The sequence below is a fragment of the Notolepis coatsorum genome (genome assembly GCF_963971535.1).
Source record: "Notolepis coatsorum genome assembly, chromosome: 5".
Taxonomy (NCBI): Eukaryota; Metazoa; Chordata; class Actinopteri; order Aulopiformes; family Paralepididae; genus Notolepis; species Notolepis coatsorum.
The window spans coordinates 128,761,408-128,788,555 of record NC_140169.1 but is presented as its reverse complement, the minus strand read 5'-3'; the positions used below and the strand labels follow the sequence as shown (position 1 = coordinate 128,788,555).

Sequence of the window (27,148 nt, the reverse complement as noted above, 5' to 3'; positions counted from 1 at the left end):
TCCAGAACCGGAAGTTAGGAACCGGTTCTACCGGTTCTCGGTGCCCAACCCTACATATCACTGCTACAAATGTTCAAATAAATTCTTCTGCAATATCACATGACCCTCAGAAACAGTGCTATTTAAGTAAGGTTCTTAAAATCTATTTAGAACATTTTAATTAAGACAAAAAAAAAAGTGTATATATATAAAATTACATACCTCACGCAAAACGCAGAGCCTTATGAATATGAACTCTTGCTCTGAACCAGGCATGGTGTCTGCAAACTCATCATGCTAAAATAAAGAAATTGGGTCAGGGGTTGTACATGGAAAAATGTAGTTTAGTTCAAACTATGTAGTTTAGTTCAAACTAAACTATCTATAGCTACTATCAGCATTATATACTCATTGCAGACATGGTAATTGGATTGCATTTATATAGCGCCTTTATCGAAAATACTTTACAACTTATGCCTCACATTCACCCATTCTCGCACATTCACAGACGGGCCGGCAAAGGCAACCTTGCAAGGTGCCAACCTGCTCATTGGGAGCAGTTCGGGGTCAAGTGTCTTGCTCAAGGACACTTCCGAGGAGGAGAACCTTCCGATTACAGATGATTGCAAGCAAATAATAGGAGATACTCATTAAATGACAACCATGGCCAATGAGCTCTGTTGATTGCACCATTTTGATAGGAAAGGCATGACATGTCATGAAAATATGATTAAATATAAATGTTTACCTCTCCCTGTTTTTCTCTGGCAGTTCCCTGGCATTCTTTGATCTCGTGGCCCTTCTGTCCACAGAGGGCACAGGGCCTGGGCTGGTTGGGTTTAAACTCCTCCCTGATGATGGTGAAGTTGGGCTCATGAGTGGCAAGGCCCAGCATGATCAGATCAGCTAAGGAATTAAACAAGAAAAACAAAATGTCATCTTACACTTCTACACATGGCAGCACAGTGGTGTAGTGGTCAACACTGTCGCCTCACAGCTGGAAAGGTCCTGGGTTGGATTCCCACGTTGCCAGGTACCCAGGTGGATCTCCCGGGCTTTTCTGTGTGGAGTTTGCATGTTCACCCCGTGCTCGCAAGCGTTTCTATTTGTATAGCGCTTTTCCAAACAAAGTTAAAGTGCTTTACAGACATGTTAAAAAAAAAAGAGACAAAAAACCTTTCAAACAGGATTTGTAGGCAGATTGATAACAGCTTATGCAATCAGAGCTGACCTAGACCCATAACATTAGGAAAAACATTTAAAAAAACAGATGTCTTTAAGTGACTTAAAAGGACTTCCGGTATGCCGTTAGAGGGCACAGAAGACCGCTCTCCCGGGGGAAAAATAATTCTTCCACTTTAAGAATTCAATGAACACAAATATCTAAATCAAAAGGTAGATGAGTGGAAGAAGGAAAGGGAAGGACCGAAAAAGGGAAAAAAACGTTTAAAACTCAAAACGAGACCACAGAGGAGTCCGACATCGAAGCTAACGTGGTCGCTAGCTTAAACAAAATGTGGCACGCTGACAACGTGCCGACAAGTCACGAGAAGAGCACGGAACACGAATATACAACCAAGGAGCTGGTGCAGAGAGAAGCATGCTTTAAAAAAGCACTGAAGATAAAAAGGAACCCGCTTCCAGACTCCAACATGAAGATTCAAAGAAGTACTGGAAGGAGGCGAGGAGGGAATGGGGGGCACAGGCGCCCTCAGAACGCGAGAGACGGGACAACGGCATCAGCATCAGCACCAGGCAGACAGAGGAGCCGCGTAGCTGCACTGAGAGCGAGAGAGAGGGTCAGAGAGTACACCCATCCTTAAAAAACAATGAGAAAGAAACCATAGGACTCTCTTGTTTCTGTGATCATGGCAATGTATACTAAGTGCCCGGGAGGGGTAAGGTAATTTTATTAGCATAGGTTTTTAGCAGCCAACGTTGGACCAAGGGATGGAGGGGTTTCGGATAGACGCCTCGTCACACACCCTTAGCGCAGGGACCCCACCCTAACGAGGGGCTCTCCCTCACACACCAACAGGGTTTATGCCAAGATGAGCGGGTGTTCCCTCCCCCCCCCCCCCCCCCCCTCGCTTGGAGGTCGAATTCAATAACGTTAAATGTTATATGTTGGGAAGAATGTAGGCAGCCAACATATGCAATAACTGGGAAATGAATGTCGGGACCATAAACGGACCAGACCAAACAAGAATGAAAACGGCTATCCCTCATACCAATGCCCTGTCCTGCGAGTCTTGTGGTGGTGGTAGTCTTATTATGGAAAAATTTGTAAAAACGGAACATCATACTGAAAAGAAAAGGTTCATGTAAAATGTGAAAAGGGGATTTTGGAAAAGAAAAGGTTTAAAATGTTTATGCAAATGTTCGTAACAACTGATTTTTTTTTTAAATGTCTATGAAAAAGGAGAATTCATACTGTAAAGAAAAATTGTATATGCAAAAATGTGGAAAAAGTGACTTTGGAAAAGAAAAGGAAAATGTCCATGCAAAAATGTAAAAAAAAAAAAAAAAAAAAAAGTTACTTTGGAAATTAAGGACACTGACTCACTCTGCTAGCCTAAGATCCAAGGGTAAGGTGGAGCATTCCCCTTTTCTTTAACCCATGTAAGCTAGGGATGTGCATCTCCTCACTGAGGCCGATGCGATGTGCATCTCGATACGGTGCCAACGACTAGACTAGGTCACTAGGATGAGTCTATACTTTCCGACCGTAGCATTATGTCAACAACACGGAGCCAGGCTGGATGGATTGCATGAAGCGATATAATTAAGAAATGAATAACCAATAAATGTGAAGTTATCTTTGAACCCCTGTTGTCATGAGTCTTCAATATACCCCCCCCCCCCCCTCCTCCTCACTAATGTTACTGGTGTTGCAGAGTCACTTTAGTTAGACACTAGTTTAGCGTTAGCTGAACGGCTAACTAGCGTCAGCCAGAGGCTACTAGCGTTAGCATGTTGAGCAATTCTATTCATGTCTCCTCGACTTCCACTGTTTGTTGATAACTGTGACGCGGCTCTCGCCTTATGTAGTAGCAAAGCAATAGTATCTGCTGTGTGTGCAGTCACAGTGCACTGCTGACAAGTGGATGAGAGGAAATTATATCAATGCATCGGTTTTTGACCGATGCAAAGACGCTACAACAAGATGCATCGCGAGTTCAGCCTGACATTTTGCCGACGCGGACTTATTCCACCGGTGCACTCGCATCGTGAACGTGTATGCCGGCGGACCGATGCAAATCGATGAATCGTCACATCACTAATGTAAGCACAGTAAAACAAACCTAAGCTTGCCACAGTAGTCCGTTACCGGTGTTCAGGCGTCCACGGTAAAACGTAATTTATCATCATACATTACAAATATTGTCGTATTTATTATTATGATTATTTAATTCCAAGGATGTCTGTAGAGTCGACATGAACACTATCACCATGATTCCTCCCAAATAAAGCCCTTAAGAACACAGCGCACACCAGTCTGTCCGACTTACGACTGCTCTTCAGCGCTCCTAAATCCTGCTCTTAGCCAAGAGCGAATGCAGGAGAAGGGACCGTTCGTGAATCCCAAATTCAGCCCGAAAATTAAGTGGAGCTACGACAAAATCTGTTCTGATCTTTTGTCTTAAGTCCGTTGGTGAATGCGACCAAATTACTTGTGTCCATAGCACAACAAGTTCATCTTCAAGAACTTGCTGAAACTTGAGTGAGTGGGGTGCTCCAGTAGCACACCATGTTACCGCGCTGCGTCGCGGGACTCCGTGCTGCGTCACGGATCTGGTTGACTCCGAGTTCGATTCCCGGACTCGCCGTCATTTCACCCTACTCTCCCGTTTCACCCTACAACTGTCGGTCATGCTTGACCAGAAAAGCGATAAACGCTAAAAAAAAAAAAGTAAAAAAAAAAAAAAAAAAAATTGAGTGAGTGGAGAGGAAAGCTTACCATCAGCTCCACACAGGCAGTGATGAGTGTTGGGGTCATGATTGGGTTGAGCTGAGGAAACAAATACCAGCGAGTCACTGATCAGCTTAAAATACCAGTTTGATTTATGTCCTCCTATTTACCCTATTGGCTTGCCAATATTTACCAACGGGTCCATTTACCTGCTGTACCAACATTAGGACATGATCATAATGTTCTACTACATGTTTGGGTCAGAAATGTCCCAGTTTCAATACGGAGTCAAAGTTTGGATAGATTGTCCGAGACAAGGTGATGAGCTTAACATTTATTAATGTCAACAAAAGTCTTGGAAGAGAAAACACGAGGCACTCATACCTCTCTGTCTCCTGATGTAGTCCATGATCTTGTGCTCACCCTCACCAGGAACACTGGCATCAGACAGGAGGACCTGGGTTGAAAAAATTAAAATATTTGTCATTTGGAGCACATTAATGATTTACTAAATGGTATTCGAAAGTAATCACACTGCTCACAAATGTCTATAAACTGTCAACTTGATAAGTCTTCATTGTCTATCCATTTAGCTCAATATTGATTCATACAACACTCACAGCTCAATACCACAAAACTTCATTCAAAAGCAGTCTTGTCTATGTATCGTTCATAGCTTGCACGGTCCTGTGAGGTTCCACTGTCCTTGTACCAAGTGTAGCAGTTTGTGCTGTGAATGATTGCCCATTTTAGATGGCGGGCTGAAGCTTTGCCTTACAGTCTCTCAGATAGCAATCTAACATTAACGTTAGTGGAAATCAAACAACCCTAAGTCAATGCTAATAATTAGGGATGCTCGATATTGGCTTTTTTACCGATACAGATATTGTCCAACTCTTAATTTCCGATACCGATATCAACCGATATCACATTTTAATGCCGATATCGGCCGATAATATCGGTAGGCCGATAATAACGGACATCCTTACTAATAATAGTTGCTTTACATTCTTGTTGGGTGTTACGTTATCTATTGTAGTACTAGTAGAAATGCTCAAATTAATTGCTACAGACATCTTTTAGGCCTAATCTAACCTAGCCTGAGGGGTCCATCGTAATCTTGCAAGCTCAAAGATGAGCTCTTGGGGCGACTCTGGCCCTGCTCCATATCCAGAACCATTATCAGAGTGGCAAATGCACTTATACAGGTCATTAAAAAAATGTATATCATGATTGAATGAGAGGCCATGGTAAACAGCACAGTGAATAAACAACATTAAGTCCCATTATATATTGTTCTGGATAGAAGTGGGGCCAGGCTAATCTGCAGAGCTCAACTTTTGAACATGGGGATAAGGATCGTCATCCTCTCACAGAATCTGTCTGGGCAAGATTGCAAAAAACGATGACCACAAATCAGCTCCCAACTAAATGTTTTTGACTTAATAACATAACTAGATATCACACAAAGATCGCAGATCAATCAAGTTCACTTTAAATGCATTGGGCCTGCCATCTATTTCTCTTTAGACAGTCATACTCACTGTGATGTTATGCCATCCAGGATCATTGGTGAGTCTATCTGCCACATAGTAGCGAAGACACTGTGCAAGGTTGTCCATGAATTCCGTTCCCTAGACACACAAAAGAAGATTCTTGATAACGATGTCCCGATCCGATCATGTGATTTTCAGAAGGTCGGAGAAAAAAAAACTGGAGTTTCTTTTTTATTATTTTATTTTGATCCAATGCTGCAATAAGTGAAAAAATAAGCTATATATCCATGTTGGATATACTGTTAAAAAAGCCATATCCATGTTGGATATAATAGATAGTTGGATACTGTTAAAAAAAAACTTAAGGCAGGGCTGTACAGTGCAACGAGGTTATCGCAAATTGCCCCTATATATAACCTGTGCGAGTGGAGACAAATATTTGGGCACACCTTTGCGAGTAGTGATTTCAACCCTTGCATTCGCATTTCACTCCTAAATTAATCCAAAGCGTGTGATGACACGATGACGTCACTCACGCGAGCTGCACACTAGGGTATGAACAGCGCGAAAAATCGACTGAGCACTCACTGTGATTGTGCACGCAGCTTGTAGCTTGTAGATACCAGTCTGATTAGCTACTAGGCTAAAAATGAAGAAAACCACCAGTAACCTTAGTATTGAATCATATTTTTGACGTGTTGGACCTAGTGAGCCGTCTAATGAAAATGTGACCAAGAACAGTGAGCCAGCAGTGGCAGTAGCCACCGTTACATGTATGGCTAACGTCGTTAGCGACACATGGCTAGCTCTAGTAACATCAGCTTATTTACCCGACCATAGCAAGCATTAGTCTCTTCATATCTCTCAGTTCCTTTGCTCAGAGCCCGTACTGAATTGTACCCATTCTGCCATCAGTTAATAAAGTTTTCAATCAATCAGACAAATGTAAAGCTTTTATTATAACATAATATATATATTACAGGGTTTCCCATTAATTACCTAGACTGGTCTAATTAGTCCCACCACCAGGGCTTGACGTTGACACCTGCCCAGGGCTAGTGAAAATGCGGAGTGGCTAGTGACTTGAAAACCACTAGCCACAGTGGCTAGTGAGCCAAAAAGTTAACGTCAAGCCCTGCATAGGTGTGTCAATGATAATGTTCACGGCGTTTGGAGCAATAATATAATTGCTAGGTTCAACACAGCCAAGGCATAGGTGTGTCAATGATAATGTTCACAGCGTTTGGAGCAACAATGTAATTGCTAGGTTCAACACAACTCTTCCACATCTACACCCTCCATCTTGTCCCAGTCAGCCGTTGCCCCAACTGGAGCTCCTTTTGCGGCTGAGTGACTGGTCGCAGGCAGTAGTAAACAATGGAGTCAACAGTCAGAAGCACAGTTGTACAGTTGGCGTGTAGCAGTACGATTACAATGATACTGTCCCCAGCAGGGGTTAGTGAAGAAGAAATTACCTATATTTATTACTTTTTGGGTGTGGGCGCGAGGGCGGGGATTTTTGGCTAGTGAAAATGCTGAGTGGCTAGTGACTTGAAAACCACTAGCCACAGTGGCTAGTGAGCCAAAAAGTTTACGTCAAGCCCTGCCCACCACAGTTGTATAATGAACAAATTTTTTTTATTATTAAATTATTCTTTTTTGCAATTTTTTAAAAAATATAAAGTTTGCATCGGTAGTAGTCGTAATAGTAATCCACTATATTTATTTATTTTCTAAAAAATAAACAGTTCAACACAGGTAACCACTTTTGCTTAATTTCTTTGATGGCTCAAATGTATGCTCTAGTCCAGTGGTTCCCAAAGTCGGGGTCGCGACCCAAAGGTGGGCCGCGAGCAGCCACGGGTGGGCCGCGAGACGATATATAATAAAAAAAAAAAAAAAATTGTCGGGCCACTGAACTTAGAAGCAGGCCAGGGCAGTGTTTCTAGTTGTATTCTAAAATTCTATTCTATTGTATTCTAAAATGTGACTATATGGTTTTATATTAACTTAATAAATAAACAACTAAAAATCTACGGTACTTATTTCAACGAACATTTCAAACTAAATAACAGAAAACGCTGAAAACAACCGAAGCAACAATAGTATTTTAATGAGGCTATTATTATTATTATATTGCAACAAGTTAGCCCTCTCATAAATGGCACATATAAATTAATAACTAACTTGAACTAACTTAATAGGTTTGAAGTGATATTTGGCTTAAAAAATCGACCGACAAAAAAAAAAAAAAAAAAAGCCTGACGATGTGCATTGGGCCGCGGCTCTCTGACGCCTTATTTTCTGGGTCCTGGCCTGAAAAGTTTGGGAACCCCTGCTCTAGTCCAGTGGTTCCCAAACCTCTCCTCGAGACAGCCCAGCCGTTCCATGTATTTGTTCAATTCCACCACCAGCACAACTAATAAAGGGCTAGTTAAATTGAATCGGTGTGCTGGTGGTGGAATTTAACAAATACATTGCACGGCTGGGGTGATTCGAGGAGAGGATTGGGAAGCACTAGTCTAGTCAATTTTGTGTTTTGAGCACAAAGTTCATCATAGATCTAGCCTCATTATGTTGCTCTCAAAGTGCACCAGATTGATGCATTTAACTATAAAATGTACCAAATAAAAAATCCCCCGGAACACCTAGAGGGTCAGAGGTTCACCCCCCATAGTCTCTGAAAATCCTGTGGGAAACACTATTATTTCTTTGCAGTAAAATCATCATGCCTAGTTTGGTCCTGCTCCTGCGAAGCGCTGGTACTCGTGGGCGGCGGGGAGCCAACGTTATTAGCGCGAGCTCTGAACGTTTTGTTTTGATTTATCGTGTAGCCTAATGGCGGACTTTCCGGAAGTAAAAAAACGAATACGCGTTTGCCGATTGGTGGTAAGAACAGCAGAGGTGGGTGCAAGCGGTCTGACGTAATTGGCAGAATCAACTGTCAATCCAAATTGTTCTGTTGTGGTACCCGACATGCATTGCAAACTCAGATATTATCGGATAACACTGGAGAACAAAATTGAGTTTTGTTATTTAAGAAAAGTGCACCTAAAAATTATTCTGTGCCCCTAAATTTTTCATTAAAAAGCTTAGCGTACAGCCCTGCCTTAAGGGTCAACTTGATGCATTCTTTTCTTTTTTCTTAATGCATTGCCGAAAGATCGGATCGGGAAAAATCGGTATCTGCAGATACTCAAAATCACATGATCGGGAGCAAAAGAAATGCTATCGGGACATCCCCAATTCTTGAGGTAACAATAGCCGCCCACACCAAAGTATTTTCAAAGATGAATCTTGTCTAGACATTTGTCTGCATTAAAGTTTAACATCAGCTGCCTATTGCTTTGTTATTCCACTTACTGGAGTGATGCAGTTGCTGTCAAATCTCTCCTTTATCTCATCAGGTGGAAGATACCCTCCTACAAATGGTTACAAGGAAAAGATTAGGACAGGCTTACAAATAACAAAACAGTGAGTGTAACCACTTGAACAGAGACATAATTTAATGTTTGGGCTTTATACTCATTACTTTGATAGGAAAGAATAGTCCATGGCAGAGGCCATCAACTACATTTGGCCAAGATTTTTTCTAAGCAGACAGTAGACACTGGGGCTGAACATTCAAATATATAAATATTTTTTTAATTTAGGCCTTATTAGCCCATCATTGTTGAATATTCACTTTTATATAATGAATGTTATTCTTATTAGCCTATATCAGTGTGAACAGACTGAACACCAAATCGGCAGCCAGTCACCAGGGGGGCGATGTCATCCATCAATTTGATGCAATTTGATGCCATTATGCAGTGTCCTGATTGGTGGAAATGCTTAGAGGAAGAAAAGCCTATTGAATAGTTTGTCACTTGTCAGGCAAGCAAAAATGTCACTCTCAGAGAGCCTTAAATGGAAGGTTTTATGTGAAACTGCAGCTTTAATGAAGAACGGATTGATAAGCATTAATCAGGTCAACTTCAGTAATGTTGAACCTCAGTACGTCTCATATGAAAGGATCACTGTTGACAAATACAAATCATAAGAGTCACCATTACACAAGGCATGCAACCTTCAAAGTCACAACCTGAGCAGTCAAGAGGCCAGTTGCAGAATAAGTGCCACCCTGAAAGCTTTATATTCCCATGCCAGTGGAATAAATTAGCTATGAATTTGAATACGTTCTCATTCTTGCATGAAGATACCCAGACGAGCCGCATTCCATTCACAAGACTAGTTTGTTTCCGTCTGTAGTGTGGTAGTGAACGGGTTAACCATTTGGTAGTGTGGTAGTGAAAGGGTTAATCTTCACCATTGTAGCCACCCACTCCAGGCTTAGACAAAACAAACAGCGCTGTCCAAACAGCCAAGCGATAGTCACATGTATCTCAGCCAATCATTGTCGGTTTTGCCATTTTTCTATAGATACATGAAGCTTAAAACAGAGCGGGAAAAAATACAACTAAGCCCTCGTGGCGCTGGGCGTCCTAAATACAGGGAACGCATTTTCTTCCTCACATTTTCTGAATTATATTAATCGTGGGCCAGATGGTGCCCCCAGGCAGCCAGTTGTTGGATCACTGGCCTGTGGCATCTGTATAGAGAGGTCCTTGACATGAAAAAGTTAAAACATAAATATAGGCACCTTTCCCGATGATCTCCTCCCTCATCCGGTCTTTTTCCTCAGTCAGTTCTGCTCCTTCCTTAGAAGCCCGGAATCTCCTGGATCGCTGCTGGTTCATTTTAGCACGTGGGGCCTGACCAAATTTAAACAATGTGTTATTTATACTCAATGGCAGGTCATTGCTGGTGAGGCCCTGCAGATCTCTTCTTTAAGGACAGCAGATGGTTAACTTTATTGTGTGTTTAATCTTTATTTATACAGGAGAAAATAAGGCATAGACACAGGGACAATCAGAGAGGAAGTACACACATCAAACTGCTTGGTAACATCAGGTGTTCTTTGTAATAATTTGTGTAGGTCAGCCCGACATAGATGGGACAAATAATGAATAGGGTCCACACTGGTGAACAGCGCCCATTTCAAATCAATAGATCTTCTGGCTGGTTAAGAGCTGTAAGCTGTATGGATCAAAACAATGATCTGTGGTCAGATTTACACCCTCTGGGAGCTTTTAAACCGTGTGCGGACGCTATTCATTATTTTGTTCATACAGTTGCAGAGACATCACATTACAGAGATGGGACACAGCCAAGACTCCAACTCTGTTCCACGTGGGGGGTTGATATGTCAGCTTCAGCTAGTCTACTGACTAGACCCAATCAGTACCGATTTCACTGCAACCCGTGTAGTGCTTCATACAAAAGCATCTCAATATTTCATGGGACTGAAGGCAGTAGTTTACTTACCACACCATCAATAGCCATGTAGAGAACTCTTCTGGGACGGCAAATATTGATCAGGCGATCAATGTATGCAAAAATGGCAACCATCATTTCATCCTCATTTTTGGGCGGAGCTCTGTAGATACAAAATATATACTCAGACTGTGTACTAGTACAATCAAACATGTTTAAATCGTATACTGGCATGTTTTGAATGATGATCAATGTATTAAACAATGGCAACCATCATTCCATGCTGGTCTCTAGATATAGACTACAATATGTGTTGAGTGTGTACTAGGGGTGGAACGGTTCACAAAATCGATGGTTCAGTTCGTATCACGGTTTCGGGCTAACTGTTTTCGGTTTGGTTCGATATCCGTTGTTTTTTATTTAAAAAAAATGTAACACTCAAAATGTAAACATGCTTCTCATTTTTATATATATATATATATATATATATATATATTAAACTAGATAAGACTCGTGCACATCTGGTTGGACCCCGACTGGAGGTGCAGGTCAGCGCAAGAGAGATAAATAAACTAAAAGGAGAAAACCTTCAAGGGAAAGAAGGGACCGCACACTCCACAGGACTCGTTTTTGCTTATTTATTGTTTGCACAACGCGTTTCGCTGTCGCTTCCTCAGGTGCTATGCAGGGCATTTGTCTATAGAGAAATGTGGGTCAAATGTTGATAATAGCAGTTAGTATCGAAGACTGTAACTTTACACGCTAAAACTCACCCCAGTCTCCGCGCACCGTTGGGCGATCATCGTAGAGTAGACATTTTACCATTATGGGATGTCGATTTACCCGGTCCATCTCCAGCTTGTATAATGGTATATACGTCCAAATCATGTTGTTTATAGAGTTATTGGCAATCGATCGCTATGTAGTGTGTCGAGATCGAGTCCCGGAACCTATAGCTAGTGCCCGGAAGTAATACGGCCGACCAGCACAATAGCACTTCCTGTTAAGAGATTGCGCCGATCGGCCACCAGATGGCGCTCCTGAACCGCTAGAGAGCTCAGTGGGTCCTCCTGGTGGATCTCAGGCCAGCGGAGGGGAAATATGAATCCGATCCCAGATTTTTGAAATATTGATATTAAAGACGCTGTAAAGTAGGGCTGGGCGATATGACGATATTATATAAATATCGGGTACAGTTCATTAACGATACACTTTTTAAACGTATCGTGGATATCGTGATGTTTTGCCCAAGAGGCTTGTGTTGCGTCAATCTGGTCCACACGTTGACACTTTTGAACAGCGCCGCCCCACACACACACTACTGCATCAAAAGTTACTACTTATGATAACAAAGGCATTCGTTTTGTGGCATTGACGTTATATAGTTACACTTTCAATAACATCAGCGTATTTACATAGCAACGACCGAGGTCGACCTAGATATTAGCAAGCATTAGCCGTTCATATCTCAGCCCGTGCTGACTCCGTTGTGCCCATTCTGCGGTCTGTTAATAACGTTTTCAATCAGACAGATGTATGGAAAGGCTTTTATTATAACATCCGTTGCAGTAAAATCATTATGCCTCCAGTCGTTTAGTCATTCTGCAGAGCTAAAGGCTAAACGTCGGCCGCGGCGAGCTACCGCTGCCATTGTTGTTTTCATTGAGCTCTCCAGTGGCGGAAGTAAAAAATTAATACGCGCTTGCCGATTGGTGCTAAGAACAGCAGGGCGGGTGCAAGCGATGTGACGTAATTGGCAGACGCGACTGTCAATCAAAATGATTCTGTTTGCCGACTGAATGAATATAAACGTTATTAACAGATTGCAGCATAGGTACAATACAGTACAGCTCAATACAACAACAGTCAACAGTGGACTGGAGGATGCAGACCAGAGAAAGACTTTCGTCTTGTTTACATCAGGGTCCCCCATTTTCAATTCATCATATTTCATATCTAAATCATATAATATCTCATTGCTAAATATATGCAATATATAATCTAATAATCCAATAATCTAAATCTAATATATAATATAAAAATGCTAAATGCATGGGTATTTTATTTTGTCTTTAATGTTAGCTTGCAAACTCAAATACTGTCTTGGTAAGCCTCATAATGAATTGTTTGGGGAAAAAAAGAAAAACATCGTGATGCGTATCGTGTATCGCCGAAAGGTCAGAAAATATCGTGATATCATATTTAGGCCATATCGCCCAGCCCTACTGTAAAGCGTCTTCGGCAACTTGAGCATGGCCGGGAATGACGTGTTTAGGCGTTTTCCGGCAGCCAAGTGTTAATAATCAAATTTTATTTTCATATTCGAATCCCATGCCCATCGAACGAAGCTTCGAAGTATTTAAGACAGCCCTATTAAATGGACTGTTATATCTTATTAAATTGTGGACATTTATTCATTCCCACTTATTAGACACTATTTCTGATGGTAAAATGAGCATACAAAAGCAAAATACAGAATTCTGAAATATTAAAACTGAAAAAAAACGGGAATTTGAAAAAAAAAAAAAAGAATTTGGAAAAAAATTAAACGGATTTCATATGGCTCTACAGTGTCTGTGTCTGTGTACGGGTCTGGTCCAATCACATTCAGCATCCCGTCAGCGTTCCACCCCCCTCACCCACAGTCTGCGAATCAGATGCAGAGTAGGGCGGGTCTTCACAGAATGCAAGTAGTCTCTCTTTCAGTCCGAGTCAGTTGACAGCGCATCTACAGTAAACTCGCTCCCAGTTTTATCTCCGTGAGATAAATGTAGCTACTAGCCTAGTTTCTAGCCATTTTCAAAGATGGTCAGTAAAAGAAAAGTCGACTGCAATTCAAAGGTGAATGGACTGAAAAATATGCATTCATCCCGAGTCCCAGCACCAAACCAATGTGAGAAACGGTAGCTCTTGTGAAGGGTGGCAATTTGAAAATAATGTATGACTGAGTGATGGAGACCATGTTTGAAGGCAAACAAAAGCAAAGCCCCCTCAGATCGCACAGCAACCAGAATAACTGAAATACTGGCTAGTGATTTGATTAAACAGCTTTGTGATAGAATAAAAATAAAATGCAGTGCATTTCCATAGCTGTGGATGAGTCCACTGACACCACTGAGAAGCCTATGTTCTGAAGAACCATTCATGTTCTGAAGAACTGTTCATGTTCTGAAATGTTATTGCTAAGGATTGAGAAGATTGGATCAGTTGTACTTTTTTTTGAATGCTTGAAACCCTTTTTTTGTGGAATATTTGATGCTGCCCAGCCTCACCCAGACTCTCCAGCGGCCCCCAGGTAAATTGAGTTTGAGACCCCTGTTCTAGCGGGATGGTGTCAAGAGAACAGCCTCTCCCTGAACGTCAGCAAAACAAAAAGGAGATTATTGTGGACTTTAGGAGGCCGGGGGTCAGGGACTACAGCCCCCTAGCATCGACGGAGCACCGGTTGAGAGAGTGAACAGTTTTAAAGGGGACATGCATTGCTATTCCTAGCACTATCTGGGCAACTTTACACAATTCCTGTGAGTCTATGAAACACCTCTGTAAGGTTTTATTAAAAAAGAAATGCATTGTTTTATATTTCTAATAGAGTACTCAAAAGCCACATTTTGGCCTGGCTCCGCCCATAAGCACTTTGAGTGACAGTCATCCACACAGTCTGCAACTGGCAGACAGAGACAAGAGAGAGAGAGACACGGAGCACTGTGTAAACTCTCTCTCCCTCTCCCGTTTGAGGAAGTGTTCCACTGTGCGCTACAGCTAGGGATGCCGCGATCACGTTTTTTGCCACAGATACCGATCACCGATAGTCTATGAGCCATATCGGCCGATATTGATCATTTTTGGTATAAAAATAAATAGATATATATATAATATTTTTTTATATAAAAATATATTTTATATAATCATACTTGTTGTATTATCTGCGAGACATCGTCACCACGCAACAGGTCAAAATGCTCGCTATCTGCAAACAGCTCCACTGTCTGTGTGTACTCAAGTAGCCTCCAGCTACGGCCAGGATTCTCCAGCGCTGCAGCTGGACCCTATTGGTATAAATCACATTCAGCATGCCCTCAGCTCGAATACGCATTGAATCAATGTTATAAGACATTGATATCAGGAGCTATCTGTAGCTACTGCTAGCCGGCTAGATAACGTTAAGACAACGCCTCAGTGAACTATTTAGTTTAGAGCTAACGTGAGCTACCGAGTCAACTGAGGTAACTTATCATGCACTAGACCAGGGGTGGCCAACCAGTCAGAGACTAAGAGCCACAAAAATTACTGTGGTAACACAAAGAGCCACACCATATACCAGCGTTTCTCAACCTTTTTTTTCAGTCACGGCACCCTTCATGTGTTTATAGGTCTCACCCTCTGGCCTCTGAAGTTGCTAATGTCTTTTTTATTTGGGCCTCACAGAGTTTGCCATTTAAAAAAAGAATGTTTATTTAAAAAATGTTAAAGGGGAACTATTTGACTATTTCTTTCACTATTTGGGCACTTTTACACAATTCCTGAGAGTCTATGGAACACCTAGTTTTTTTTTTTTTTTTTTTTATAAATGCATTGTTTTGTATTTCTAATAAAGTACTCAAAAACCGCATTTTTCTACCTCAAGATCTTAAGCAGTTTTGAAGCTGGGCTCCAACCACTGTGTGGCCTGGTGCCAACTGCCACATCAACTGCCACATTATTATGCAGCTGAGAAATCTCTGACATCAGAGATGCACATTTTCAGATGACTCAGTTCAGTGAGGGTGAATATTGTGAGAGGAGAATTGGAAGAATGCGCCAATATGAGAATTAGAGACATAGATCCTATTAATATAAGTCCACATAGCTAAGAAACAATGGTAAACACTAGGGGTGGACGGTATGGTCTAAAATTTATATCACGGTATAATTTGAAGCATAGACGGTAACGGTATATATCACGGTATCAGTGTTTCCGTTAGAATAATTTTTTTTGCCTGATAGGCAGGCTATATAAAGAATGACATCCTCAAGGCATGTAGATTTATAATATTTTAACTTAAAACTAGGCTACTTTTGCGTATAAAGTCATTATATTCCAAATAAAATAAGTCCCGAGTCGAGACTCCGTTATGCTCCCATTGCAAACAGCGGGGCTGGATTTTGCTAGAAGCATATGTAGCTGCAGAGCCGCAGAGCCAGTGGCTCTTTCAGGTCGTTCAGCCGTTTGGTGGGGGGGCGCTGTTGAGCGGGCCTGTGACCAGACCTGAAAGAGCCACTGGCTCTGCGGCTCTGCAGCTGCATGCTATTTCGCAAATCCACTGCTGCAGCAGCCGTCCTCCCGTCGTTATCATAACACTACACACATATCATAATGTTTACAGTAAACTGTAGTTGATCACCAGGTATGTTTTATTAACGTAGAATAATTCATATAAGAAAAACGATAGGTAAGATCTATCTTATAAATGGCCTTTTTCAGTGTTTACTAGGGGTGGACGGTATAAACGGTATACGGTATAAACGGTATGAATTTGCTCTACGGTATGGATTTTGACTATACCGTGTAACCGGTAGGGCAGCTCTAAAATAGCAATGACGTCATGTAACCACAGCGCGACTATTTCAATCGCATTTGCCCCTAAAAATAGATAGAATTAGTCATAGATAATAGATATGTGCAAACTGGAAAAAGTTATTTAGGAGGCTTCGCGCAGTGGGCGCACTGGGCGTGTCAACACGCAATTGTCATTTCATAATAAACACATATCACCGCGGCGCACAGCAAGTTTCAATTTCAGTTCCTGGCATTTTTAACCAGTGGAGAAAGGTAAGAGATCTTACCTATCGTTTTTCTTATATGAATTATTCTACGTTAATAAAACATACCTGGTGATCAACTACAGTTTGCTGTAAACATTATGATATGTGTGTAGTGTTATGATAACGACGGCTGCAGCGGGAGGAAGGCTGCAGCAGTGGATTTGCGAAATAGCATGCAGCTGCAGAGCCGCAGAGCCAGGGGCTCTTTCAGGTCTGGTCGCCTATTGCTTATTAACAGCGGAGCAGTGCTGCCGTTGCTTCTGCGTTTTCCCTGATTGGCTGCGACACGCCCCGCGGCAGGCGCGGCAACCGCAGAGCGGAGCGGCAGAGCTTGCGGCATTATGTAACCGCCAGGGGAGGAAATTAGGCCACTTTACTCGCCAAATGCGAGTATTTTTTACGTTTGGCGAGTGATTCATGAAGACCACTCGCCAGTCTGGCGAGTATACAAAAAAATAAAACATTCTGCAATCACTGCACTGGCAAACGGTGCGCGTCTTCTGAGTGTTCGCTTTAGTTGACAGTGCCACGAGAGCACTGCACAAGACCACCCGCGGACATATAATGTTTAATAAACGTTTGCGCAGTACTGGCCAACCCGCGGACATATAATAATAAAAGTCCCGCGGTACTACTAGGCTAGCCATCAGGAGCACTCGCAAACAGATAACGTTAAACACAGCAGAAGATGGAAAACAGACAGACTGACCAACGGGGAACTGCATCCAACCCTAGTACAACCATCGAGTATAAGTTACTAAGGACACATTTAAATCACTGAGGTGTAATGTTGTCTACTGGAACTGTATACAGTGGTTAGCTTCTAGTTAGCGTTTTAGCTAACGTTAGCCCTGTGTGCTCAAAGCAGCCAGCTAGGTGTATATCTGTTATGACTATAATGTTTCCAAAAAAGCAACGGACTACGACGTAAGGTTAAACATTTTATTTCATGCTCAAAAGCCCCTGGCTTGCACATCGCAGTCACGAAAGGGGCTAGCTCAACCAGTGCACTGTGCACAACGTCAACAGCACACCAACCCAACTGACGTTACCACAACACTTGACGGTACTTCACAGCACTGTCGTAAGACCACCGTGCTGTCTTAAAGGCACAGTGTGCCTACCCAGATGCATACACAACATTGACGCGGCTTGACATACAAAGAAGTAATTATCACAATTAGCGATTTTTTTTGTCTGGTAAAAAATCTGTTTGGCTGGTAAAAAAAAATCAGATACTCGCCAGTTGGCTGGTAAGCCAAAAAGTTAGTTTCCTCCCCTGCCGCCCTAATCCGCCATGATTTTCATTCGAAGCTCAGCTCACCTGGCAGCGCAGCGGTCCTGCGGTCCGTTGTTGACAAGTTCGAATCCCATCAAATTCTTTTTTTTAACGTGTATTCTTTCGCCGGTTAAGGTTAGGCATGGTTAAGGTTAAGGTTAGGCATTGTTTCGGAGTTGGTTAAGGTTAGAACGGTTAAGTTTAGGCGCTGTTAAGGAGCTGGTTAAGGTTAGAGTTTGTCTTAGAGAATGGCAATATTCTTTCTATGGTTAAGGTTAAGGTTAGGCATGGTTAAGGTTAAGGTTAGGCATTGTTTCAGAGTTGGTTAAGGTTAGAACGGTTAAGTTTAGGCGCTGTTAAGGAGCTGGTTAAGGTTAGAGTTTGTCTTAGAGAATGGCAATAGACAGCCTATTTCCGCATTGCCGCTCTATCGCGCTGCCGCGGTCACATGGTCAAATTGTCACATTCTTGCACTCCTCCGCTGTTAAAAAGCAACACGCGGTCTGGTCACAGGCCGCTCAACAGCGCCCCCCCACCCCACCCAACGGCTGAATTGCCCTGAATTGACCTGAAAGAGCCCCTGGCTCTGCGGCTCTGCAGCTACATATACTTCTAGCAAAATCCAGCATCCAGCCCTGCTGTTTGCAATGGGAGCAGCACGGAGTCTCGACTCGGGACTTATTTTATTTGGAATATAATGACTTTATACGCAAAAGTAGCCTAGTTTTAAGTTAAAATATTATAAATCTACATGCCTTGAGGATGTCATTCTTTATATAGCCTGCCTATCAGGCAAAAAATTATTCTAACGGAAACACTGATACCGTGATATATACCGTTACCGTCTATGCTTCAAATTATACCGTGATATAAATTTTAGACCATACCGTCCACCCCTACCTCGGAGTCAACATATCCGAGGACTTGACATGGACCACACACATTGACAGTGTTATCAAGAAGGCACGACAACGCCTCTACTTCCTTAGGCGCCTAAGAAAGTTCAAAGTGAGTCAGAAGATCCTCAAGAACTTCTACTCATGCACAATAGAGAGCATCCTTACTGGCAATATCAGCTCCTGGTTTGGGAATAGCACTGCACAAGACCGTAGCAGACTACAGAGTGTGGCCCGTTCAGCCGAACGCACAATTGGAGGGGGGCTTCCCACTCTCCAAGACATTTACAACAAGCGCTGTATGGGTAAGGCTAAGAGAATAATCAAAGACCCCAGCCACCCAAACACTGCTGCGGTCAGGCAAGCGATACCGGAGACTCAAAGGAGCTTCTATCCCCAGGCCATCAGGATGCTCGAACAATAACAGACCATCAAATACACCCACAACACACATAACTCACTTTAAATAAACAACACTGTAGCAGTGTAGCACCCACTTTAGACACCAACACACTTTATATTTATTGGCATCAATCCCATGCACCTCACCACCACAAGGTGGCACCACAAGTTAAGCTATACCTCAACATTCTACACTGTACTGTATAGTAGCTGACTGTATAGACTGTACAGAAGTATAGACTGTACATACACTGTATATATGTATATTGAACATTTGTTTTGTTTACGTACTTTACTTTCTATTTTATAATTATACTATTTTACACCATCTTGTTATTTTATCTAGCACTCTCCGGAGCAAATCAGAAAGAAGCATTTCATACAAAAGTATTCTGTATGACAACTAATAAATAAACTTGAAACTTGATCATGTCCACATTTATTTAGAAGACTAACATTATTTAAAGGGGACATGCATTGCTATTCCTAGCACTATTTGGGCAACTTTCAGGGATTAAAGCCAAGTCATATTCTTATTTTAACCTCCACTGTATTTTTTTTTTTTTAAATAGCGTTAGCGTTTTAAGGGAGCCTACTTGTTTCAGTGATAATCCAATGTACAGTCCCCCCCCCCTCCACCCAACCTCCTCCAATGTAGTTTCTTCGTCAAATGTATATAGTCGCTGCGTGCGTCCTGCCATTATTGATCGCCATGACTCTGCTTGGCGCGGACCCAGTAGAAAAAAAAATCCCTTTTTCATGATATTTGACGCCTCCGATTGGCTCAATTTAGCTTCAATCTGCATCTACAAATCATATTATACCAGGTAGCCAATTGACGGAAATCCGCCGCGAGACGGAACGCTTTAATGCCTGAACTTTACACAATTCCTGAGTCTATTGAACACACCTGTAAGCTTTTATTTTAAAAAATGCATTGTTTTATATTTCTAATCAAGTACTCAAAAGCCACATTTCTCATTTTGGATTTCAGGCTGTGTTGGCCTGGCTCCGCCCATAAGCACTTTGAGTGACAGTCATCCACACAGAGAGAGAGACGGAGCATCCAGGTTGTGAGTAAATGAGTATGTGCTACTGCTGCTTCCTCGGTTTGTTTGCCCGACAGAAGTGTGTGTGTGTGTCTGTCTGTCTGTCTGTCTGTCTGTCTGTCTCCCTCGTTGTCTGCCTCGCTCTGTTTGAGGAAGTGAAGATAATTCCACTCGCTCTGCTGTCGCTGTCAACCATAGAAGGGTGTTAGTTATGCAAATCTGTGCTATATTAACATCAGCAAAACAGTCAAATCAGAACAGCTTAGGCCTAAAAAAAATAATGGTTTGTTTCCGGTTGCTGACAGACCCTGCCGATTTAGGTGCGACCCAATATATTTTATGATTTTTTTTTTTATATAAAGTTTCATAGAAATCTTCGTCAAACCTTTAGTATTATGGATATGAAACATGCTGTTAGAGTACATGCATCCATGTTGTTGTGAACATTTTTAATTAAATAAAGAAATTCCCTATCCATAGTCGCCGTGGGAAAGAATAAAATAAAAAATAAAATAAAACTAGACAATTCCGCACGGGGGAAATTGTGAAAGTGTGGGTGACGCCTGTGCACCGCCGGCCAACGGGAGAGGGTCTCTCGCAATTCTCTATGGCAAACAAAACTTTCCGAAAAGCAATAGCGCTGTGACTTGGAGCAAGCCGGTAGTTGATACCTTTCACGTGTATGGGGCGCGAACGCTCTGGCAGGAGGTGCGTTTGCAAAATCGGTGGAATAAAGAAAGAATAAATAAAAAGCGTATAGATTACTATAGTGTGGGTGGCAGGGTTAGAAATTAAAAAAAATTCAAGGGCTTTTTTTGCCCCCCTTAATTGATTTTCGGGGGCTTTTTTTGTATTTCGGGGGCACAACATTTTTATAATGAAAATTAACATAAAGATTATAAAACATTGTTGACACTTTTTTTTTACAGTCTTCGTCCCCATGTTTGATAACGTAATGTTAATGTCTCCATATATAGGGCTCTACGCTAACCTTTTTCCCAAGGAGCACATGTGCTCCTAAATAAAATGTTAATAAATAAAATCTAAATACAAATTTAGGAGCACACAGAAATTTTGGAGCACAGTGACAATTGTTCAAGTAACACACACACACAATGTGTGACATCATGGCTTGGTTTCATGTTTTGAGGTACCTTCAATTATCTGTAAATAATACATACATACTCTATCTAAATAGATTAAATATTATTGTCCCTGAGGGCAAGTTGTGTTGTTGTCTTGATATATCTACAAATAGCAGACGAATAACCTGTTGCCTCTGGATCAATGAATGTCTAATATTGAATAATATTATTAGATATTTTATTTTTAACATCCCTAATTCCAACAGTCAAGAGGCTTGTTTCAAATGGATGAAAAACCCCACACACGCAACGTTTGTGAGTATAGGCTCTGGCCAGATCGATCAATGAAATACGTTGCGCGCTCAGCGCTGTGGAATGAAGGAAATGCGCATCGGGATCGGATATTATTCTTTGGAGTTGTTACAAATGGAACGGTCTTTCCCCGCCGAACACAAGTTACTTAACGTTACACAGGTCGCGCTATGCAGATGCTTAGCTTGCTAACGTTAAGATAGCAGTGCAATGCTTGATGAGAGCAGAGCGCTCTGTCTGTGTTCGCATCCTCTGATTCCTCTCAAGTGCCTGTAAACACGCAGCGGGCCCCGCCTCCCTCCTCCTTGGAACAAACATTCCACCCAAAAACTGAATTTCAGTCCAGTTTCAATCTGAACTATTAACAGCGGAGCCGTTTTGTAATCTTCACAATCACTCGTCTGTCTCGCACACTGCAAGTAAATGATTTTTCCGGTTTGCACACACACATTATTAGGGGCAAATACGAGGGAAATGCTCGCACTGTAGAGCATATATATAATTATATACCGTACTTTTCGGACTATAAGCCGCGGCTTTTCCCCCCATTTTTCGACCCTGCGGCTTATATAACGGTGCGGCTTATATGTGACTCGACGTGACCAAATCCGAAAATGTAAAAATCTAAAATATAGCTTTTTTGACTGCATTGAAATGTTATTTATCTGTTCCCTTATTTGCTAAACTTAATACAACTTGTAAATTAGTTAATTCTTGTTATTTGTCCGACAGTATTGTGTCCCAATGCTAATTGCATGTGGTAATTAAACATTAAAACACCTGCGGCTTATAATCCAGTGCGGCTTATATATGTACACATCATTCAATTTAGCTGCTGCGGCTTATAGTCAGGTGCGGCTTATAGTGCGAAAAGTACGGTATATAATTAGTAAACTGTCAGGGGCTTTTTTTGCCCCCCTTAACTGATTTGAGGGCATTTGGTCAATTTTCGAGGGCCTTTTGCCCCAAGCCCCCGTTAATTTCGAACCCTGGTGGGTGGCAACCTGGCTTCACCAGGTCACCCACACTAATAAATTCCCTACCTACCCATGGCCTTAACTGACAACCAACAGGAAACAAACAATATTTTTTGTTATGCCTTAGTTGAGTGAGGGAGGATCTCATGAACTCGAGACTAGACTGATGAGTCAATATGGTAATTAGAGACACAGGCCCATTGATACTAACCCGTATTACTATAAAACCATGATAAACACAGAAAAGCCATTTATAATGCATGTCCCCTTTAAATATTGAGTGCAACACAGTCATTGTGAAACTGTGGTGGATTAACATAATTCTGTGAGTTGGAACTATCTATGGGTTGGGGGACCGCACGGACAATTTAGCGTGTGGTACCTCTACCTTCAGACCTTCTCGACTCCAATGTTACCGGAATTGAATAGAGTTGATAACCGCAGTATTTCCCCTAGGATTTTTTTCAAGGGGGGTGGTAGGCCCCCCCCAAAACTACTAGCGTTGTCGCAGGGCGCGCGTGTCACGGATAGGCAATGGTAGGGGAAACACTGAACATGCAGTGGAAAAGCAGCAATAGTCCCGGTTGGAGTTAGTAAACAGTTGTTTTTCGGACTCACTGAACACATGATGAAAACTCTGAATATCTTTTTCAAAGAATAACATGTTTACTATCAATTTGTAGGGAAGGGTTTGAGGTACCCAAAAAGCACATTGAGGAAAACCTGGCATTTCCTCTCAAGGAAGTGCCGTTATGGATGTTACACGTCTGAAATAGACAAAAAACACTATCAAAAATGTGTGTTGTTAAGTCCGATTATGACCCCTTTGTTTGATTTAAATCAGAAGTATTTTATGACTCCTTGTTTGATTAAAATCCAACATATTTCCAGACACAACTTTTTCACACATTGTTTGTCTAGGCAGAGCAGTGTCCATGTTAGCCTACTGCTAATCGGCTGCCGTCGGCCATCTCCCCCTCGCGTCTGCTCAGCCTACATGTAAATGGCTGCTTTTTTATATAGCGCTTTTATCCAAAGCGCTTTACAATTTGTTACTCACATTTTACCCATTCACTCACACATTCACACACGGACGGCGGAGGCAACCATGCAAGGTGCCAACCTGCTCATCGGGAGCAATTAGGGGCTAAGTGTCTTGCTCAAGGACACATCGACACGCTGCCCGGGAGGAGCGAGAGTCGAACCGGGAACCTCCGGATTGCCAGACGACTGCTCTACCTCTCAAGCCACTGTCGCCCCTATGTGTATTTGTTATTGTTTTGCCGAGTATCGTGACAAGAAACCCACCCCAAAAAACACAGAAACCCCAAATGAAACCAAACTGAAAGTAAATGAGTATTATTCCAGGGACGACATTTCAAGACAGGCCCCAGGAATGAAGGATGCAGTGACCATAAGAGAAGGAGTCAAGCAGAGGGTTCAGAAACGCCACATGTCCATGTCCCTTATGGAAGCTTACCGCTGCACTTCCAACCAAAGAGGACAAGTCCTGGGTCAGTTTTGATCAGATTCGTGAACACCTCAATCCTCACATGGATAACAGAGGGAGATACCATTTCTCTGAACCAGTCCAGGCAGAGTGTATTGGACTTGATTTTTTTATAACTTTCTTTTTCATGGTGAGGTTGACATTTTCATGGAATTGCTCCAAAACTCATTTTCTGATTTAACCGATATTGCTGTTCTCTGTATAGAAAACACTTTTTTGTTAACACTATGATCGCCGCGGACAAGTTCACGTCATTCCGAGCCATGCTCATTCTGCCGAAGACGCCGTAACTAGTCTTTGATGTCAATATTTCAAAAATCTGTCATCGAAATCATATTTCCTTTCCGGAGCCCTGAGACACACTGCTGATCTCCTCTCAACTCTCTAGCGCCATCTGGTGGCCGATCGGCAGATCGCCAGCCGGAAATTAACCTTTGAACCGGTAGTGCTCATCCATATGTGGTCCGGCCACTCGCTATCGTTAGAGAGACTCCGTATTGACACAGTGAACATCGATCGGTGCAAATAACTTGAAAAAACATGATTTGGACGTATATACTATTATACAATCCATCCCATAATAGAAAAAATTCTGTTCCACGCTCATCTGCCAGCGGCGCGAGGAAGCCACGGTAAGATTCAGCGTTATTTTCTAACGTCTTCTATACTAACTGATCTGATGAACATATGACCCACTCTGGATGAATCATCTAACGCTGCCCACGGAATTATAAACGATCCCCCGCCCATCCGGTCATCATCAGATGATGCGTAGAAACTTCTAGAACCACGTCCAGTTGAAATTTTTTATCTCACACAGATTCCTACCAAACTGTATTTGATCATCAATATAATGCATTTAGGGCTATAAATCACGTTCTGAAGAAAGCTGCAGAAAACGATAAAAACATACTTATACTTTAGACCATATTTTAGTATGAATATGTGAATGAAAAAGTTTAACGTTGCTACACCCTGAACAATACATATAGGACATTGAATGGGCCATAATAATGGCAATTTAGCAATAGAATTTAAAAAGTTATAGCCCTGCAAAGAAGGGGAACTTCTCCATGTTAAATAGGGCTGGCGAGGGATGGTAAATTATGAATTTAACCCATGGCGATTAAAGTGTTAATCAAATAAAGAACTATTTTCCAAATACTTTGTAATTTATTTTCAGAAGTGACTGATATTTTGAAACTATTTAAGACTTTGTGATTTTTGTGATGTAAGTAAGTAAGTAAGTAAGTATTTATGATGTCACAGTATGATGTCATAATACATTCTAGAACATTTGTGATGTCACAGTATGATGTCATAATCAAACATTCTAGAACATTTCTCAGCATTTCCTGGAATTTTTTCAGACTATAACATGAATCCAGACTGGTTTGACCCTCAAAATGGTCCACCGAAGTCAAACACATGTGGGTAAAGCCCTATTTTTGATAGTGTTTTTTGTCTATTTCAGACGCGTAACATCCATAACGCAAAAATGTACCATCCATAACGGCACTTTTTTGTGATTCATTCCTTGAGGAAATGCCAGGTTTTCCTCAATGTGCTTTTTGGGTACCTCAAACCCTTCCCTACAAAGTGATAGTAATAAGATATTCACAGAGTGTATCATGTGTTCAGTGAGTCCGAAAAGCTTGTCAATTTCCGTAACGCTGTATTTTGTCACCCATCTCAAAATCCAAAAGGTCAAAACATTTTACTGCAGGCTCATCTTTATCTCAATAAGTGTAACTAAAATGTGTAAACTATACTTCCAATTCAAATCGATGCCATGTCAATGTTAAGTTAAGTTTCCAATGTTCTCTCTGAATGTAATAACGCTGGAATTGCCCTGAGCCTTCTTGGATGTTGAATAAACGTCATTGTCTTTCGACACCCCTCTGCTAGCTACGGTAACATTTCATTGATGTCTGATAATGATTTCACTGGCTGTATTGGAGCTGGCGGGCTACCAACGTGTGTTGTACTTGTAGCATCACAAACCGTGCTAACGTTATGGCAAGATGTAGGCCTGCCGCCTATGTAATGTTAATGCCAAATGTTTTTAAAGTCGTAATGAAGATTGATTTATATTGCGCTTGTCATTTACACGCACTTTCTACGAACTGACTAGCACCTGCTGCAGCAGCCAGCAGCCGGTGCTTCACCTCTCCGTCCCAATTTTTTTTTGCATCCCCTGAACCGAACGCGTGAATATTAAAGGCAACCAACTTGTGTTCGGCTTTTCTCTGATTGGCCGCGCCCCCGCGCAGGCAAGCGCAGTCGTCCCACGTCCCAAATGAAATCCAAGGAGCGCAAGCGAGCGGCAGCGCGGCTGTTCCAACGCACTTGTGTTGGGCTGCTGTTTCACTCGTGTATAAACAAAGCCCATACAGTTATGAAATGCGCTGAACTAGAAAGCGTAACGTTATTATGTTTCGCGTTTTTAACAACCAACTACCAGATTCACTTGTGTATAAACAAAGCCCATACAGTTATGAAATGCGCTGAACTAGAAAGCGTAACGTTATTATGTTTCGCGTTTTTAACAACCAACTACCAGATTCACTCGTGTATAAACAAAGCCCATACAGTTATGAAATGCGTAGGTTACATGTTTAATCAAAGCCCATACAATTTTTTAGATGAATGATTGTGGATATAATATAGAAAACACATCATTATGATATTGTCAGATGGCGCAAAATACAATGCTATGGTGAGTGAGAAATATATCTCCAGTGATAAAACCCAGTGCAGTCTATGTCTCTATGATACACAGCGTGGATGGGCTTTCAGAGGGAGAGGCATGACTTCGCAACAGCCATATTAGACACTCACTGTACATCAGTGTGGAACTGTAACGTTATATGTTATTTCGCCCGTGGAGGCTGCTGAGCCTGAAACGCCAGCGGGGCGACGCAGTGGTTTCTCCCCGGCTTCCGTGCGCCGCCGCCGGCTTGATACAGCTTCAGCAGCAGCAGCGGCGGTGCTCTGTTGTAGGAAGCCCTTCAATGACAGCGGCGCGCTCTCATATTTTGCGAATGCATAAACTATATCTTAAATTATGGCTATGTGTCTAATATGGCTGTCGCTTATCAATGACTTCGCGACAGCCATATTAGACACATC

General features: G+C 41.9%; 1 protein-coding gene across 2 annotated transcripts in view; it reads right to left on the bottom strand.

Moving 5' to 3' along the window:
* xrn2 (5'-3' exoribonuclease 2) overlaps positions 1 to 27,148 on the bottom strand; it is a 66,532-nt gene that overhangs the window by 36,611 nt on the left and 2,773 nt on the right. For both annotated transcript variants that reach the window (XM_084314658.1, XM_084314659.1), the window contains exons 3-10: positions 10,756 to 10,867; positions 10,031 to 10,142; positions 8,752 to 8,810; positions 5,437 to 5,526; positions 4,277 to 4,349; positions 3,941 to 3,991; positions 728 to 885; positions 202 to 276 (exon numbers count right to left, since the gene is read on the bottom strand). In XM_084314658.1, the coding sequence (XP_084170784.1) occupies positions 202 to 276; positions 728 to 885; positions 3,941 to 3,991; positions 4,277 to 4,349; positions 5,437 to 5,526; positions 8,752 to 8,810; positions 10,031 to 10,142; positions 10,756 to 10,867 (730 nt within the window). The remainder of the gene's footprint in view (positions 1 to 201; positions 277 to 727; positions 886 to 3,940; positions 3,992 to 4,276; positions 4,350 to 5,436; positions 5,527 to 8,751; positions 8,811 to 10,030; positions 10,143 to 10,755; positions 10,868 to 27,148) is intronic.